Genomic DNA, 20283 nt, shown 5'->3' with positions numbered 1-20283 from the left:
CTGTTACAATGCACAGCAGTGACGGCACACTCTGGCAGCACCTCCTGAGGTGGGGGCAGTAAACCCACCCATCCTGTGCTTTTTTTAGCTCACTTGACAACGAAGACTCTTCTCAGGAGTTAACGTTTGAAAAATGTCTTAGACAAACATCACTAGGATACAGCAAGTCATCTAAAGTGTGAGAACACTTTACATTTTAGCCTTCAGAGACAGTTAGCTGAAAACTGTGGAAAGGTAACTTCACATGGAAAAGCAGTGTAACATCACTGGAATAGACCAACAGTTAAACAGACACACCCAGCAGGAAAAGCCATTTTAACTTTTCTTTACCGAGTTTGACTATCCATAATTAACTGGAAAATATCCACAATGTAAATTTGACTGTGAGTAAGAATTTGCAATTAACTGCAGCTACACGGTTCTTTTCTTGTTTTGTCCAGACAAAACATATTCTGCTCTCAAAGACAGTTTTGGCTCTAACATCAATCCAGCAAAAAAGATCAGTCCATTCTTTGTCGGTAACAAAGGAAATGCTTTCTTAACCATTGCATGAAAATGATTTGTCCATATAACACAAGTGAGTTTCAGTACTCAGAGATGGCCCTGAGTGTTGAAGACAGGACAGGACAAGAGCTGCTATAAGCTCTGTTCACACACCTAGTGGACATTAGCACACCGACTGGAATAGCAGCGCACAAGAGTCTGCAGGAGGTGGGAATGATTCAAAACACCATACAGCCACATCCGTTCATCACCAGGAATGAGCTGTCTTCAGTTACATTAGTGCTGTTAACTTCAGCATTATGTACATTCGGACACTTTTGTATATGGGACTGCCACAACTCAAGTTGGCTAACGGGCTATATACTCACTATATACTTATACTTACTTATGGCAATAAGTGGGTGCCCAACAATACAGCATTTTTTGTAACAGGTATAATTGTCTCATCTGGTACCTTACTATCTGTACCAGCAAGAAGCGTTAGAATCTATTAATGGAAAAAAGAGAATAGACTAAATCAACAATTGCACCAATCAGGAAAACATCATGCTTCATTACAGAGAGGTTTGTATAAAAATATCCCTCACACTTTAAGATTTACATTTGATTAAATAAAGCAGTTAGAAAGAGTACATTGCATTTAGGTTTTAAATATCAAATTCAAGAGCAAGTTTACAAGAGAACATTCTCATACAAATGCAGTTTTAACATAGACACACATTAGAATTCAATTTAGCAGAACTTGCCAATGCCACAATATCTCCTACAGTTCCTTCCTGTCACCAGTGTAAAGTCAACACAATGTACCATCTGTCTGCTACTCTACAACACTTAGCCAAAGCTTTATTCACCCCAGTGGTTTGCATGAACTTTGGAGGTGCTAACACAGCCTCCAGAATAATGTCTTTACCCTCTCACTGTATGCAAACACTGTTTCAATCACACACCAGGCTCACATGCAAATGCATCCACAGCCAGGCAGATAACACCGAAATTATTTCATGCTTGTATCCTGACATGTTTACTTTTTCTGATTCCTTTATTTTATTTTTTCTTCACAATCATCTGTGTTTCCCCCTCTATTGTTGTAAGAATGAAAGGGAGGGAGGGAAAGGGTCAGACGAGGCGAAGGGGAGTAGGTGAAAAGAAAAGGGGGATGAGGGAGGGAGAATTTGACAGGGGGGATATAATTACGGTAAGCACACTATAGGCAAGGAAGAGAGGAGGGGTGGATGCAAGGATACATGTTCATGCCTTTAACTGCTGACAGGCAGCTTTGTAATTCATTGTTCCTTTGTTGCCTGGCTATTACACAGCCAACAATACACAATATGCAACGTAGATATAAAAAGGTATATCATGGATCAGTGTGTTGCGAATGACACGACACGCTGAACCTCCAGATGGTACTGCTCTTCATTTGCATTTACTTCAATGACGAGTCAAAAATGAGACTACAAAGAAAATGTGGGCCACAAACAAAAACCTGACAATCCAAACAAAAGGTCTGATGCAGTGGATTTATGTGTGCTCAGTGGAAACACAGTATTAGTCAAGGGACATTTGGTTGTTAAATCAATTATTCATCAAATGTTTAGAATCAATTAATAGTTAGTAACTTTACAGAATATAACTGTCTTATCATGCTCTGGTTGTAATACGATGCAGGAGTTACTGTCTGTTTTATACCATTACAAACTCTCTGTTTCTTAGTTTTTTAAAATATGCATTGCTTGAAAATTATAGTCAGTGCCGTGAGTTGATTCCTCCCTCATCATCTGTGACAGATGTATTAATCTGCAGTAAAACAACTTTTCTGCTTTTTATTTCTGCAGTAAAGATGTCAGGAGATGCTAAGAAGTCATTTTCACTCGTCATGATTTTATTTCAGAACGTGTTACTGCAACCTTGCTTTACTGCAACCTTGCGTTACTGCGACTCTGTCAGGCTTTACTGGACAAACCATACAGCCTGTTTCTACTGCAGGAACCTGGAAACCTTTGCAGGAACTCGGTGCTTCTACATCATGGATGTATTCCAAATTAAGTTTGAGGATCTTTTAACCCCCTGAAGTGTGTGGTCTTGCATTCATGTGTGTGCAAATTGTCTGGTGTGTGCGTTTTTATGATTATGATATAAAAAAATTAGTCAAGTCTGTCATTATGTCTGTAGTCTCCGGCGTTTTTTAAAATGAGTTCAAAGTTGAACATCGCATTTGTTACACTGATCGTCTCTCAATTTAGTAAAGGTGACTGTTGTAATGCTTGAAAAAGTTTATTAGGGCCAATATGGATTTATTTTTCTCTCTAAAGCGGTAGAAAACTCTCAGTATAGATTTTTGCGTGCATTCTGTCTGTCTTGTAAGTGTAGCGAAATACAGAAAATTGCAGTTCAGCTTCTCAAGACTGCTCTAACTGAGGTGAAGAGAGCTTTTCTCTGAATTATTTGAAAATCTGTGGACTACACTTCAAGAATGAACAACTGACCTACTTTCCCACTCTTCCCACTTCCACTCGTTCTCTCTGGTCTATTTCACAGCCTAGTGAACTTTAAGCATTAAAGGCAGAGAGTGGCTGGCACAAATGTCTACGTGGAGATGTTGCGTTATGGTGAAGATGATGATGTAAGAAATCCAGAAACGGAGAAATCCTAACCTGAACAAATTCTCCTTCATTTTATTGACATCATTGATTTCTGTGAAGGGCAATATCAGGACATTGCGAGAGAATGTTTTAAAATACAACAGATCCACACTTGATCCGGATTTTTAAAGAGACACTCCAATGATTTAATTGTAAATTTAAATCCAGTGTCATGTGGAAATGGAAGCAGCAGAAGTAGATACTGTACCATCTCTGTGTTAAGTTTGACTCCCATCTACTAAAAGCTCACACATTTTAAAGGTCCAGTGTGTAAGATTTGGGTGAAAGGGAAATATTGGCATAATATGTTTATTTACATTAGTCCAGACTGGACAAACTAAACACTTTTTGTGTCTTTATGACAATTAAAGGCTGCCACAATTTCTTTTTCATGCTTGGAAGGAGAGGGTGAGGTGAGGGGTGTTCAGCTGTAACATGCAATTCAACACTTCAACACTCAAAAATGTCTACACACTGTACCTTTAAATGACCATAGTGCCTATAATATCAGTGTACTCTTGAGCAAAGACAGCCAGGTGACATCCAAAATGCTCCATTAAACACACAAGGCTTGACTTTTCTTGCATTTTACTGGGTTTGATTTTGTGTTGTAAAACTGAAACATTACAGAGAAAAGTAGAAAAGTATAAAAACATGACCATATTCACATACAAAGTAAGTATTATACACATTGCTTACACATATTACTTACAGACAAATAGTTTCCAAGGCAGAAGCATATCAGAAAAATATCTCAGCAACACCACGAACTTATCACTATATAGCTTGTCTGAGCTTTTACCTAACTTATTAGCTTAATGTGTATATATATTTATATATATGTGTATATATATATATATATATATCTATCTATCATAAGATGGGGAGAAGGGACAGGTGGAAAAATCAAACATCCAGAATAAGAACACAGAGTAATGACAAGACAGCAGTTCAAATTCCATGCTTCCATAGATACCTCACCGTACGCGCACACACAGACGCACACACAGACGCACACACAGACGCACACACAGACACAGACACACACACACACACACACACACACACACACACACACACACACACACACACACACACACACACAAACTCTTCCTTCATATTAAAATATGCCAGAGCAGTCTTGGGAACAGCGAGGCAGGCTATTGGTCCAATGTGTGTGTGTGTGTGTTTAGTCTGGCTGTCTGCCTGGCGTCATTCTAAGCAGCATCTCAGATTAGTCAGCCACATTCTGTCTGACCACATTGTAAGAGACCGGCCTTGTGTTTGTCTTCCTCTCTCATACTTCCTCTATCATATCAGACACACTGTGTGAATGTCTGTCCCAGTTGTCTTCATTACCAGTCCCACCAGTCACACTTGGCCCACACAAGTGCCCAGTACTTATGAAAGATTTAATTAGCTCAGTGTCCTCAATACTGAGGGTCTACCATGTTACACAGGTTTGGCTTTGGGATTTCTTTGAATGCAATGCATGTTGTCTTATCTTAAATATCATCAAGGGACTTTTACACTTAACGAACCAGAATGTAGGTCAACCAAAAGAGGCAGTCTGGGTCCAGATCCAAATAATCATGGTTCCGATCTTGGATGTGAAAATTCCAATTTTTGGGATAATTTTGGACTTTAAATTGCAGGAAGTTTAGATATTATTAAACAATAGAAATAGAAGAGGAACATGCTTGCAGGATTCCTGCAGTCTTCCCATCCAATGATATAATATTTGAAGGTCAATGATTTCATTTTGCTGTTAGAAATACCATAATGATATGTGGCGATAAAAGTAACAAAGTGAACAACTTTGTTGAAAAATGCATTAGCTCATTTACCAACAAGCAGACGTCAGACACACGCCGGCCAACAAATCAAACAATGTTAATTAGACATAGCCCACATCGGTGAGAACGGCAGGACATATATGTCATTGAAAAGTCTCAAGCCCACTCTTTAAATTTCAATGTAAAACCAAAACTAACCAGATCAAATGTAAATAATGTAAAAAAGACACAAACCTTGGTTCGCCGCATGGTCTAGCATTTCAAGTGTGGCATCACCCTTAGAATGTATTTGTTGACCAATCTCAAACAGTATTTTGAATTTTAATTTAAAAAGACCGCATCAGTCCCTGTTTGTGCTTAACATTTGGAATTCTATAATATTATTTCATCAGCTTCATCTCTTTCCAGGTAAACTGTCAATGGTGTCATTTTGTTTCTTTGCTTCTGTGCATTTTCAACGATGTGAGCAACACTAACAATTTCGGTCTGAGAAAAATATCTGAAACTAATCCTCACATCTGGGACCCACTGTAAGCAACATGTTGCTTCAGGCACCAGTGCGAGAATGAAAAAAAATAACTAAACCCTTAAGATGTCCCCATAGATTTTTTTCTCTCTATAATTTAAGCATTTCTCAGCTAAACCTGGCCATCTATAAACATGCTAATCAGCAAAATTCATATTCAATCATGCATCTAGATCTGCAGTGCAATTTTTCCCCCTGAGCTTTGATTGTAAACCATTTGTTCAAATGTACTTCAGCTATCATATCGCCCGGGTTCTTTGTAGTTGGGATGATCTCTGAGGTGTTGTCTGCAGGTGCTTTTAAGTGGTTGTTCACTCAGAGAAACGCTAACTGTGCTGATGAGAGAAAGAGAGGATGGATCATGATAAAGAAGAAAGAGTCTGCACCCTCGGGGGACAGCGTAGAAGGCGTGTTATTTCGGATTATTTCGCAGTTGTTTCATGAAAGCATTCAGTTGATTGTCTGGCGACTACAGCTGTGCACTGAAATGTGAAATCCCCGCAGGTCAATGCTTTTTAATAAAACTCTTCCTCCAACTCTCCTGCTAACTTTACAGTGGAACAAAAAAAACATATAAGACAAATCTAATTAAGTAATAACTGGCTCAGACACTGTTGCCCTCTTTAATAACAGAAGAAATTGGTGTGTTTGCTTTGGTTTCCTCTCCACATCTTTCTGACTCATCTGTGTTGTTGATTTATAAAACCAACGACCGCTGTGCACATCTAGAGACTTGTCAGTCTGGTTAGCTTATCTCTGGACCTACATTCTGACTGTGTCATGATTTGCATTTAGAACCACACACAGGTCTACATTATATAACACTCAAAACTTGTGCACATTGGGCCTATCACCCTGAACTTTGAGAATATTGATATATATCAGAAAGTCTGCGCCACAATCAATGAAGTAGGTTGATTATAACAGCAGGTTTACTTAATTGAATGTTAAGTCCTTTTCCCCCATAAAGGTGAGCGTTTGGGTGAGGGTGTTGTGTCGGTTAAACCACCAAACTACGAGATGGATATATTTTACAGATTAATGAGTTGCCATTAAATGTAGCACAGACATTCATGTTACCTTGCGGGTGAATCTTATTCACTTAGGTTATACTCTGACTTATCCTTTCATACCATTATTACATTAAAATGACATTCAACGTAGCCTCTGCTATAATTATGGTTCTGTGCTAATCATCAAATGTAAGCCTGCCAAACTAAGATGATAAAAGTGGCAAACGTTAATGTTGCTTTGCATTAGCATGTGGCAACACTAGGAGAAATCCCATCGCACAGGCATGCCGTTAAAATATCAAATAGGTATTGCCTGCCCTTAGCAAGCAGACAGAATTGGTCGTAACACAAGTCATTTCTTCAACTGTGCTCATTCCTGCAATGGGCGTGGGGTCTTCAGAATAAAACCTGCCTTCTCTCTGTGCTTGTCACTTTGCTCGGTTGCTCATGAGAATGTACTGCGATCACATTAAACAAGGATCATTTTTAGCTTGAAGCTACGGGTTTAAAAATGCGTATGCCTGCTTTATTAAAATGTACGTTTATTGATTTAGTTGTTGGCATTAAAAACTGGAGTATTGCTTGTTTCTTGCCTAGCAACTGCTCAACTGATCTAATCTGGAACTTAGATTTTTACCCCTTTATAACTTTAATAGCACAAGATGATGAAATCTGGACTTAATGTGATAGGATAAGAGATTCTAAAGGAGTCAGATTTTATAAGTGAATGTCAAACCTTATTTGAATTTGATATTATGCTATTGAACTCCAGCCCTGAGCCTCACAGATTCACTTGAATGGCTGTAGACTCGTAGTCAGTGTTAATTTGGCAGCTGGTTTTGATTTTGCGTCGGTCTTAGCCCCTTGATGAATCTGGGCTAAAGTTCTCGTCAATTTCTTATCCACAAAAAATAGATATGTCAGTCATCATTTTTACCTCCTCTTTGTTCAGTTTGGTGGTGGGTGGCAAGTAGGATTGTCATCCTTTAGAAGCCCATAGATCCCATCTTCTCAATTTTAGTGGATAAGACATGGACAAAAATAAAAGGTTGTGTTCACATGCAATACATCTTTTAATAAATAGTTTGTAATTTTAGTTAGTATCTTCATATGTTAATTGTCCCCCTTTTTTAAGTTAGGGTTTTAATTAGTTATTTGAGAAAATTAAGTGCAACAGCATGACACATGACAATGTAATTGTCTTTGGTCCCACCTCCAGCATTAATGAAATCATTCCAAATCCATTCAGTTAAGGATATTTCACTGTACAATACACATTTTGCTTGGATATGTGTTACTGTGCAAGGAAACCTCCAACTTAGTGCATGTTGAAAATATTAAGTCAGTTCTGTCACAGTACAAATCTTGTTGAACGATTTATTGTGACAGAAAATATTGTTATAAATGATATTATTGTCATCATTTTGTAACGATTTTATAATGTAATAATATAATTATACAAGTACAACCTTTTAAAGTGCGTGCGTGCATGCATACAAACAGACGACCAGATGTATTTAGTGATTCATGATTATGAATCCAGTTTATTCCAGTCACTGTAACACTGACGTCCTGGCTGTGGGCGTTCAGTCTTAACTATTGTCTCGAAATGTGAGACATACCTGACTGACACTGTGCTGACAGTCTGCAAATGTATGGGACAGACGAGACTTATCTGACTTATCTGAGGTTGAGTAAGAGGAGACCAGTGTCAGCTGGCTTTTATTTAGTTTTCTCCTGTTGTCCACAGTTTGATCTGCCTCAAAAATGCAACACACATTGTTGCTGTTTCGACTTACTCGCCTCCTTGACTTTGCTTGTCTGGATTTTTCCTCCAGACAATTCCATGAATTCCACGAATAGGAAATCCTGTTACAGTGAAACTTTGATAAAGTCGCAACATTCTCAGACTGTTGATTCTTTCAAGTAATATTAAAAACACCTTTTCCGGTTATGTAATTTGAATTTGAACATTTTGATTGAATTATTAACATCATCACTGTGAAGCTGTTGCACCCTTCACACTGTTAAAACCTTCTGTGTCTGCGTGTGTCAAGCCTCTTTATCCCACACGCTGTGTGCCTGACCTGTTAATTATTCAAAGGTCTCCTCTTAGAAAGTGTGTTGTGTTGCCTTTGGGTGGCCAGGCATGCATGAAGTGTTTCTGAGCTGCATAGTGATACCAGGCTATGAGCTCCCTGTCTACCCTGTGCTGAAGGCAAGGACACAGAGAGAGTGACCTGGTTTATTCATAGAACTCGATAACACCACTTCTAATGTCTAGAGAATTGCTAAACAGACTTCCCGACAAGAAGCACCTCCTTGCTGTCTGGCTTGTGATTTCCCAGTGTTTAGAGGTGATTAAAGAGCTGTGGTTCCAGGATCTTTTCACAGAAAAAGCTCAGCTTAGTTGAAACATCAGGAATTGAATACATTTTACATTCTAACCCTCTGAAATAACTGAAAGCCTGTCAAAACATCACATATCTGCATTGTGTATCTGGGGGTTTCCCCTGCTGTCTTTTCGCAGCTCTTGGACTCTAATTAATGATTAGCTCTAATTAGCAAATCACAAGATAAAGTAGTGCATTTAATGAATAGCCTGGGGCCTGGCACTGCTTATTAGATTCAATTATGACCTCGAGTTTCCTCTCTGAGCACATTTTTCTACATCATATTGTTATTAAGGGAAGTTAAAAACTTGTAATTCCCAAAAGTCCTCATCATGTCATATTATAGCTACAAGTAGAAGATGAATGTAGAAATTCAGGAAAGTTGATCCATATGGTAAAACCAGATTTAGGCCAATGAATATTCATTCCATACTGGACTTAATGTATCAGGCAATTATTCACTATCGACCTGGGAAAAAGTTCACCACAAGTGAAATAAAGATGATAAATTACTTATTTGTATTGGTGGGTGGTTGTTCTTAAATTGTAGATGCTACCAGGCCGCTTTGTCAAGCTCTCCACATCACTACATGATGTCAGTTGAAATGGAAGTGTACCTGTGAGGCATGCATGAGTCTCCCTCTTTGACTTGCTAATATTGATCCCTCGTAAATCTAGTTCTCTTTTCATCTGTTTTTTTGTTGGTAAAGATATTACGTGGTGTATATGGTGAACTCTGTAATGTAGGCCAATGCACCAAAGACACACCACTTGGATGTGTGACCTTTGCTAGATTTTTTGCTTGTGTGTGTGAGACCTATAGAGTAACTTCAGACTTTAAAGAGGTAAAGGCTCTTAAATATTTGTCAGTGATGGTTGATTTCTACAACAGCCATCAGATATTACCACAGACTAAGAAAAGTAAGTCGAGTATTTGACTGTTAGTATAAGTTAATACCACTTGACTAAATGCACTTATAAAACCCCCATTGCTTCCGAAAGCGTTGTACAACTTTCCCAAAATAGTCTCCGGCATTTGGAGCCCACATTACTTGTATATTTGTGTCTGCTGTTACTAGCAAGTTAATATATATTAAGCTGTGACATTTGTGTCACAGCATTTTCTTGAAAGGATCACAAGGCTCTGAATTTCCGTTTCTGTCAGATGTGGACGACTATTAAACAAACACATTTTAAGACGATCAGATTCTTGGCCCTTTGGTGACGTCAGCCGTGTGCTCTCCAGCTGCACTGCAGCTGTGTTTGTGTGCGTGTGCGTGCATGCCTGCATGTTCATCTGCCTCTTTCACACAGAGTTGCAGTAACAGAGAAAACGTTTACAGGAAAATTAGTCATTAAGTGCGGGTGACTGGAGAGATGTAACCTCTCACATTGCCTGCTTGAGAATTTCCTCCCAATTACCCACATAACAGACACTGAGACACACAGACAGAGACACCCACGAGGGAGGCACCACTGTACAGTGCTGTTAAGAAATCTCTGATTGGTTGTCAACCTTAAATTTTTGTCTTGAAGTTCAGTTCATACAATGACAGAAAAAGTTTTTAAAGTTCTCTCAATACAAGATAAGTAGAAAGTGCACGTTTGAAAGAGGCTTTTTTTTCCCTTTACGGATATAAGGAAATTTGGATTGAGGTGTGAAATAGCAGAAAAAGCAGCACTCACGCTGAACAGTTTCCTGGCTCAGAAATGGGGAAATGAATTTCCCCATGAGATGTTTGATAGTGGATAAAAAGAGGACATGCCACAAAAGAGGGAAAAAAAATTTGTAAGACGCAAACAGAAATGAATCCGATTTTTCTCTAAAATGTTACCATGAATGTAGGAGAAATGTGTTGCGCCCAGTCCTGGCCTTGATAGAAGATTTTACATGCTGGTAATTCTATTCAGTCTCAGTTGATCAACTGTCAACTTGGGTCTAACTGCAGCTTTGAAAACTAAGATTTCTTTGGTGAAACCCAAATGTCAAATGAATTTGGCTCGAAGATGCAGCAGAAGTGCTGGAGATAAATGTTTTAAAGCTCCATGACATATTACTGGAGCATGTTGTAGTAACTCTTTCTTCTCTGCTTCTTTCCTCCTCCAGCCCTCCAGTGTTACTGTGAACGCTGCAGCGCAAATTCCAGCTGTGAGACAGATGGCGTCTGCTTCGTCGCCATACGCAAGTCCGGCAGCCGATACACCACTGAGCAGCGCCAGTGTGTACAGGAAAGTGAACTGTTCCCGCGAGACCGGCCCTTCATCTGTGCCCCGTCCGTCAAACATGACACGGGTATTTACCCAATATGCTGTACCACGGACTACTGCAACAAAGAGCCCGATCTCGATAGTTTCCCCGGTAAGAAAAACACAGTAGGGTTGCTGCAGTTACATGTTTGTTGTGACACATCTGCCACACCTCCTGTTTCATGTTTTAAATATAAATAAAAAATCTAATTTCATCTCAAGCTCATCTGGAAAATACTTGTTATCAATACCTACAGTTATATATTACTTAATCTTTAGACTCTCTCCTCATTGTGTGAGAAGACTCTACTGCTGTATAATGTGACTACAGCTGCACAGAGCAGACGCTGTTCACCGGCTCATCGACAGACAGGTAAACGAACAGAGGGAGAAGAATTGTGGTGCTGGGGCTGCACACGACTTTACAATGACGCAACAGCATTAAACAGAAATTTAGAGAGCTTTAATATTATAATGAGTAGTTCCCCAGAAGCTTGGATTATGCACCAGAGTCATTAATCAGAAGCATTTCTTCTGTTTAAGGAGATAAAATGAATATCAAGATAGAAATATATATATATATATATATATATATACACACACACACACACACACACACACACACAGTATATAAGAAAAATCACACAGGCACATTTTTCACAATGTCTGATCCATTCTTTTCAGACCAGCAGAGAACACAACCCATCTTTTCTCTTCTATCCAATCTATTTGCTACAATCTATTTGCTACTCTCTGCTGTAGTCCTGAGATAATGGGTCACTTTTCCCATGGAATATATTTCCCCACCAGCAGGGTCACATTTCAACCAGCTCCATGTTCTGGCCTGTTTAGATGCGGGCATCAGGATTTAGACAGAGATTGTTTTAAATTATGTCCCCGGGGCATGAAATCCCGGTCACACAATCTGGGGGGTTCCGAAAATCTCCTCAAGAATGTCAATAACCCTGCCCCAGAGTGTATTTTATACATGACCAGACAATATGTGAGCGATTGGGTTTCTGCTCACACTTTCTCCAGTACTGCTGCTGTTCGCCCAATTGTTTATTTTTTATGTGTGGTGTAATACAACAAGCTGATGAAATTCTCTCATCTGTATTCCCTCTATCTTGTGAAGTTAGTAGAAGTTTGTTTCACTCATGGCTTGCCAATCCCTCTTCGACTATTAAATGTTCAATTCTAGTTCCCATTTCAATTTTTAAAGTGGAGTTTTTCCATTTCGTTTTTTGTTAACTTCTGTGCAGTTCAGAGACAATCTTTGTAGGGGTTTGTCTGTATGTAACTTTAAACACTTATTCCCTTTTTATTTCTGCATCATAGAAGTCCGACGTGGCTTCAATTCAGTTTGATGTCATACTCTCTCTCTTCTTTATGAATATGTGCCCTCAAATCATTTGTTTTGTTCAGCAAACAACTGGGTATTGTTTACCCCTCGTCATTATATATTTAAAAGGGCTATATGTGCACCGGTACACCATAAAACCTACAGGGATAGTTCACTGTAAAATTAAAATTCCCTCATCGTCTACTTCACACTATGCGGATGGAGGGATGGGTGAAATGTTTGAAAAACACTTATGGGGTTTCTGGGGTCAACAGTGTTGCAGTCAAATCCAATACAACTAAAGTAAATGGGACCCCTTCTAAAAAAACACTACATGCCTCCATACTGCCTCTGTGGTGTCGTCCAGATGTCAGCAAGCCCCAACATTCAAATTAGACTGGAAACTGTGTCATCTACACCACATTTTTTAGCCTAAATATCGTCTGATATTCCTCTCAGAGCCGCTTTCTCAGTCTCACAGACACACAGGAAAACCGCACACGCTCTCACCCGAGGGCATGCTCAGGGTGCATGTTTCATATTTTTTCACAGGTTCATATGAGGGACCTGTGTATAAGATGTTGTTTAGAGTGACTGCAACAATTCAATGAAAGTTATTCAAGTAACAAAACCATTGTTTTCAATGAATAAAAAGCGGTCAGATGACCTTATTTGACAGTTGTGATGGCTGTAGCCAGCAACGATAACTGAGACACATAATTGTGAACCTTGCATCATTAAGAAAGGAGAAAATGGTGTTTGTTTCAATACTAGGCCTACCATTTAATTATATGGTTGTTTGCCACCAATTACTATCCTCAACGTCAGGAAAGATTCCTGGAAAACATCCTGGAGAAAATAGTAGGAACCCTGCTTTTTGCTGTCTGTCTCTGCCGATAACTTTACAATTAGCATGTGTCGCTTTCTTGAATTAGGAGTGAGATTTGTGGTGCAGTATTTTCACACTGCTGCACACTTTTTATACTGCTATCGCAATTTAAAGATCTCAGACAGTGCCAGAGGATAGCAGCAGCTGTATTCATCTTGAATTCACAGCAGTTCCACCAGATTTTAATGTCCATTGAGTCATAGAAAAAAAAACAAGTCAGCAAAGTTCAGCATCGTACAAAGCGGATCTGGGTTTGATCATTACTCTTCCACTAAATACCTGATTATCCGCCTTGGAGCTGAAGGTAATGGTGCAACACAATATTAATGGTAGTGTACATAACATACATGCACCATAGAAAAGTACTATTGTGTAAAAATACTGATGTAAATACAATACACACTGTCAACACAACCGTCAGGGTCAATCTGTTTAGTTTCTTGCCCGAGAGCTGTTTGACACGTGATACAGAGGATCTAGCGATTGAACCACCAGAAGACCCGCTCTATATCTTAAGCATCATAAGCTTCCCACAGTCAACACCTTTCTGACACTGACACCTGTTCTAATGAGGCTTAAGGCCACACATGTGAGCTTTTTTAATAAGATTAAATTATGACCATCTTCATAAAGAATAGGTTCAGCAGTACATAAAGATCTATATTCAAAGGTGCATTATAAAATGTAGAAATGACTGCATCACAAGAATGACACAAAGCAGCACATTTGCACCCACTCTGTCCATTGCTGTAAACTCTTTCACAACCACAGCACGTAATGATTTTGCATAATGCAATTTACTTAGCAGCTTTTTTCTTGTTCTCCGCTTTTCTCAATTTCTGCTATAAATTGAAACAAAATAGATTTTACTTTTACAGATAAGCTGTTTCATTGTTATGAGACATGTTATGAGATTATTTGCCAAACCATTCTGAAACCACATTGTGCTAATCAGACCAGTAGCAGAGCAGCAGGACCTAACCACACAGAATCTGTACCCGCAGAAACATGAGTCATTTTATCACGAATCTCTAAGAAGTTCAAAGGAAAACTGAAGAAAAAGTTAAGTGGTTTTACAGGCAAACCAAGTTTCATATATACATTGAAAAAAACGTACCTTAAAAGTACCTTAATCTCAAAGAGATAAACATCTTTGTAAAATTAATCTACAAGATCATTTCTATCTGTTTTCCCTGGGCAGCCTCTTTGAGAAAGGTCACACCACTGCAATGGTGACATACGTGCGTGCTTGTGTCTTTGTATGGTTGCATGGGCAAGGGCTGCACACCTATTTGTATTAAAATGATGATCTTGTCTCACACCCATATGTGTGGAAGAATATCTTGTTTAAAACCAGTGTTATGACATTTAGTTGTGATGGGTGATGTTAGGATCCGTGGCTAATTTAATGCATTATGCAGATCAATCTCTTCTTTACTATAGAAAAAACCATTGTGTGTTACTTTTGGACCAAATCTTCCATCATCCCAGCAGATGGAATATGCCCCCGCACCACTTGGCCTGTTAGCTTCCTGGCTCGTGGCTAGCACTTAAGGCCTGCCAGTTGCCAGCCCTCCGTATGCTCCATGCTAACCTTCCAACAGTGTGTGTTTTGCTTGCACGTTAAGCTCAGTTTCTCAGATACACATTCACAGATCAGGTAGAGACATTTAAACTGTTGACTTTATTTTCTAATCTGATCTTTGTGTCTGTCTCCTCTCTCCTGCAGTCCCCACAGTAAAGCCTCCTCCTCTGGGCCCAGTGGCCCTTGCAGCGGTGATCGCCGGCCCAGTGTGTGTTCTCTGCCTGCTGCTTGTTGTGGCATTTTATGTTTGCCACAGCCACAGGGGTCTGGGAGCCGGGGCCGCCGGGGCCCACCATCACCACCACCACCGGGTCCCTAATGAAGAAGATCCCTCCATGGACCATCCCTTCATCACTGTTGGAACAACGCTGAAGGACCTCATCTATGACATGACCACCTCTGGATCTGGATCAGGTGGGCACTGATGCCACTCTGGGGCTAACTGTGTTTGAGTGTGTTAGAGTGAATCTAACAGTATAGCAAGGGCTGATGATGTATCTCAGCACGTTAGGAAGCTTTAAGGTTCATGTCCATACTCATAACTTTGAAAATCAATGATTACCAAACACTTTTAGGAAGGTAAGAAGAAGCTGTGAGCTATTCTCGTTAAGCTGTTCTGTTGCCCTGAAACTGTTCAATGAAAAAAACTAATTTAGGAGGTTTAGATGCTGAAAAAGACTTTTATAAGCTCCAAATAACTTTTTTAATTAAAGAATAAACATAAATCTGTAATCATGTCAAAGTGCAGCCATGAGCTCATATTTTGGCTCTGTCATTCTTCAGATGTCACATATTTGTATTTCTACCAAGTCTTTTATTATCTAAAAGACAGCAGCAGATTTTCGAATGCACCTGTTGGGAAAAGCAGATAGTACTGTTGCGTCACAGTTTGTTGCTGGGGTGCATATCTGAGTGTGAGCCTGCAAATGTTTTGAGAACTATGCTTAACTGCTTTCTCACTGAGTTTAGTGAGAACACTTCTTCCTCTCATTGATAAATAAGAATCTGTGGAAACAGAGGGAAACAACTAGCATGTTTTTTCCAGAATTAATAGAGTCCACTGGTAAATCTCCTCTAAAGCTGAATAGTTAGTTTAAAAAAACTGAAGTGAACTGGTTTGTTTAACATTTTTCTATGGTTCATTCTCTGTTGTATTCATTTTTGTGTTTCTGTTTATCATCAGTGTGATACATATGAAGTATGTCTCAAGTATATTATATAATTATTTTCTTTAAAGTTACTTTTACTTTAACAGAGGTTTAAAGTTCACAAAGGTGGTTCTGTTTTCACCTGCGTTTGTTAGTTAGTTGGTGTGTTTGTTGGTTTATTTGTTGGCAGGATTACGTAAAAACGATTTTCACCAAACTTGTTGGAGGGATTGGTCCTGGACCTGCGAAGAACCAATCACATTTTTGCTAACACTTTATTTTAGGGAACACACAAAGTGAACATATTCAAGCACTTGATTGTAATCCATGTACAACCATGTCCTTACTTACCATCAATAAGCAAGTAATTAGGAGGTTATTAAGGGAAAACTGTTTGCAGAATAAGGTCATTAAGAATAAGGCACTAATAAGTGCTTTATAATGACTAATAAAGAGCCAATATGCCTCTAATATCCATGCTAATAAGCAACTAGTTAATGGTTGGTATGTGTTCCCTAATATAAAGTGTTACCAATTTTTTTTTACCATGTTTTATGGCAAATCATTATTTGTTATAATTGAACTAGAATTAGAGTCTCATTTGTAGGATTGTTCTGGCAGAGGTATGTACTCTAGTATTTTTACAATAGTTGTAACTCTGGGCCCTTTACCAGTTAAATACAAAAAGCCTGTGTGAGCCTGTTTCTTTGAATGTGTGTTTATATACACACACACACACACACACACACAGATTCAGGGTGCAGTCAGGCATGCATATACACACACTGGCAAAAGCTCTTCTTTATGTGAGCTGAAAATTAGCACCTCTTTGTGGGGACTGACACCTCCAACACACTGCCAAGGAACTGCTTGGATTCAGTCTTCCCACCAGTTAACACCATATTGCACAATTTGTGTGGTTGTGGCTGGGTTTGTGTGTGGGTCCAGGTAATTCCCTTGCTCTGTGGACATAACTCTGTTCACACAGTCACATTATGGGGACTTGTCTTCCCTAAGTTATGTGGACAAAAAGCAGGTTCCCCTAACATAGACATTAGATTTTATGGTCAGTGTGATGTTATGGAGAGAATATGACACAATGTGCAGTCACTTTATGACACCAACCCTAACTTTGTTTTATGATTTTGAGTTGTAATTTGTAAAGTCATCAAGAGTGTGTGATTATTATTAGTAGTAGTAGTAGTAGTAACAAAGAAGAATACAGTGTTGATCAGTTACAGTATCTGCTAGAGACTGAAAAATCAGCCAAACGAATGGTTTGGTCAACATTAGCTTATTTCAAATATATGTTATCACTGTGCATGTCAGCTGTAAATTAATAAAAGGATGTTGTCAGTACAAAACTTTCTAAAAATTTCTAAATAGGTTTGAAGTTATTTTGAGACTGTGTCAACCTAGAAACCTCATCATGGGAATGTCCCAGAGCATGCTCGTAACCCAACTAACTGAGGGAGTGAGCTCTGCTCTGTCTTCTGTCCTCCCTGGTAGTATTGTTATCAGCCCAGAGAGAACGTGTGGTCCTTGAGCTCAAGCCTTGGACATTTTCCATGGATGTCCTCCTACTAACTGCTTTTATATCTTTCCACATTTTTTCCAGAAATAAACACGTTCTTTATGTGAAAATGTTTTAATTTTTTATAATTTTTCCTTTCCAGGTCTGCCGCTGCTGGTCCAGAGGACCATCGCCAGAACCATCATCCTCCAGGAGAGCATTGGTAAAGGGCGTTTTGGAGAGGTGTGGAGGGGTAAGTGGCGTGGCGAGGAGGTGGCAGTGAAGATTTTTTCATCCCGGGAGGAACGCTCCTGGTTCCGTGAGGCTGAGATCTACCAGACCGTGATGCTAAGACATGAGAACATTCTGGGCTTCATTGCTGCTGACAACAAAGGTAAGAACGCTCCAGAAGAACTCTGAGAGGCCGTAGTGAAAGAGTTGGGGTTAGCAAACAGTAAACAAGATTGGAATATAAATCAGACTGGAGCCAGCCAAAAGGAAAATGATTTAACACAAATAACGGACTGTAAGGATGGAAAAAGCAGGGCACACAGTTGTGAGGCTAAATAAAATGCCTATGCCTAACAGTTCACACAGCTCCCAAAATGTGTGTCTGTGTCTGTGTGGGTGTGGGGGTGGGTGGGTGGATGGGTGTTGATTCAAATAATCAATATAAATGATTGTTTATCTTCATAATTTTTTTAATGCCATTTTTTGTTAATGGTAAACCATAGAAAATCCCTTCTTGTGTCTTCCACCTGTGTTTAAAACCTATGGACAGCAGTTAAAAGACTTTTATATTGTCACAGAAACGTATACACTCACAAGGAAGGACATGTAGCACAAGGACAAACCCACATTAATTCCTTTATCTCCCTGCTTGTCTTCCTGTTAATGTGTAGATAACGGGACTTGGACTCAGCTGTGGCTGGTGTCAGACTACCATGAACACGGCTCCCTGTTTGACTACCTGAACCGCTACACCGTCACTGTGGAGGGCATGATCAAACTATCTCTGTCCACAGCCAGCGGCCTCGCTCACCTCCACATGGAGATCGTGGGAACACAAGGTGAGACACACTCATTAGTTCCAGGCTCACATGTGTTTCAGCCTGGGGATACGAATATAAATGTGCAAAACTATGTTTTAATTTGAACAGCTACTAGGTTTATCGATTGGATTGGAATCATCAATTATTTTTCATCGATTGAGCTGCAAAGTACAAATAACAGACTTTGCTTAATTAATTTCTAAATCACATTGTTTAAGAAAAACCTCCATAAAGCAAACTGGAGCATAAAAAAAGTCTGTACTACTTTTGTTCTATGCACTTAACTATATCGTAGGTAGTCTTATCCTACGTAGGTGATGATGTCAAGATCTAAGTCTTTCAAAAGTCTTAAGTCTGATCCTTAAATAGCAGTGTGTAAACAATGTAACAAAGACGTTGACCTTGGTTCAGACCATAGTCTAGACTTTCAGTTGTGAAAACTCATTATCTATGTTCAGTAAGATAAAGAAGAAAAAAGTGCCTAATGTGACACATTTATTTATTGACGACAATTTGCTGTTCATGTGTGTATCCATTGTATTGTCTGTTTTCTAAAAATATGAGGTGAAAACAGGTCTTCTTGTAGTTGGAAATCCATCATCGTGAGTGGCATTTAGTTTTTTCAGTTTTGTACGAATGAACAGAAATGACAGCGTCTGGAGGAAAATAAAGGGTTCCTCTAGTGCGGGCTTGAGAATGAGCTTGTGCACACAGGCAGTGGTGGCTATCACAGTGAAAAATGTCATTCTGAGTGCTCACCCTTCGACTTCTTGTAGATTTTATGTTTGTATTTTGACCACAAACAGTTAAGTCCCCATCTACACAGAGCAATTTCAAGCTTGGGTGGGTGGCCAGTTACAACATTAATATTGATAATTTTATTTGTGTAGTACTTATCCAAACAAGGTGACAAAGTGCTTAGCAAAATACATGGCAAAAAAAAGCAATGAATAAAAATAAAGGTATTCAATTAAATTTTAAGGGCCAAATCATAATATTTTAAGGTCTAGACCTTAAATTTAGAGAACCCCAGTTCCCACAATGAGCAAGCACTTTGGTGACTGTGGAGAGGAAAAAAAACGAAGAATGAATGATAATCTTCAGTGCTACCTTGGCGTCATCATCAACCTTTTAACCATTATACCTTTAAAAGCCAAACCTGGGGCTACGCTGAGGCTAAAGGTAAATATGACTGGCTACTGGCTTGTATGGCATTACTACGAAAGGCATGTGACACGCTCAGTACATCAATCAATCAATAACTCAAATCAAATTTTATTTGTACAGCCCATATTCGAAAACCCCAATTTGTAAAAAACGGTAAAAAAACCTACAAACCTCAGAGAGAGCCACATGCGAGGGATCCCTATCTCAGGACGGAAAGGGGTGCAATAGATGTCACGTGTAGCTGAACACATCAACAAAAAAGCAAAAAAAAAGCTATCCCATTTAAGAAACCACATAAAATGTAGTTGTAATATCGGTAAGATAAAAAGAATTAAAACAACACAGTAGCAACAAAGTTACAAATCACGTTAAAAATGCCCTCCTATAAAATCATGTTTTGAGCAGTGAATAGTGACAGAGTGAGTGAGCCTACTTTCATCAGGCAGGGAGTTCTAGAGCCTCTGGG

General features: G+C 39.1%; 1 protein-coding gene across 1 annotated transcript in view; it reads left to right on the top strand.

Moving 5' to 3' along the window:
- The window catches only part of tgfbr1b (transforming growth factor, beta receptor 1 b), a 55833-nt gene that overhangs the window by 15219 nt on the left and 20331 nt on the right, over positions 1-20283 (top strand). Inside the window, exons 2-5 of the mRNA XM_020101418.2 lie at positions 10982-11233; positions 15082-15351; positions 17762-17992; positions 18501-18668. Of these exons, the coding sequence (XP_019956977.1) occupies positions 10982-11233; positions 15082-15351; positions 17762-17992; positions 18501-18668 (921 nt within the window). The remainder of the gene's footprint in view (positions 1-10981; positions 11234-15081; positions 15352-17761; positions 17993-18500; positions 18669-20283) is intronic.

This window comes from Paralichthys olivaceus, chromosome 17 (genome assembly GCF_024713975.1).
Source record: "Paralichthys olivaceus isolate ysfri-2021 chromosome 17, ASM2471397v2, whole genome shotgun sequence".
Taxonomy (NCBI): domain Eukaryota; kingdom Metazoa; phylum Chordata; class Actinopteri; order Pleuronectiformes; family Paralichthyidae; genus Paralichthys; species Paralichthys olivaceus.
This window is presented reverse-complemented; position numbering and strand designations above follow the sequence as displayed.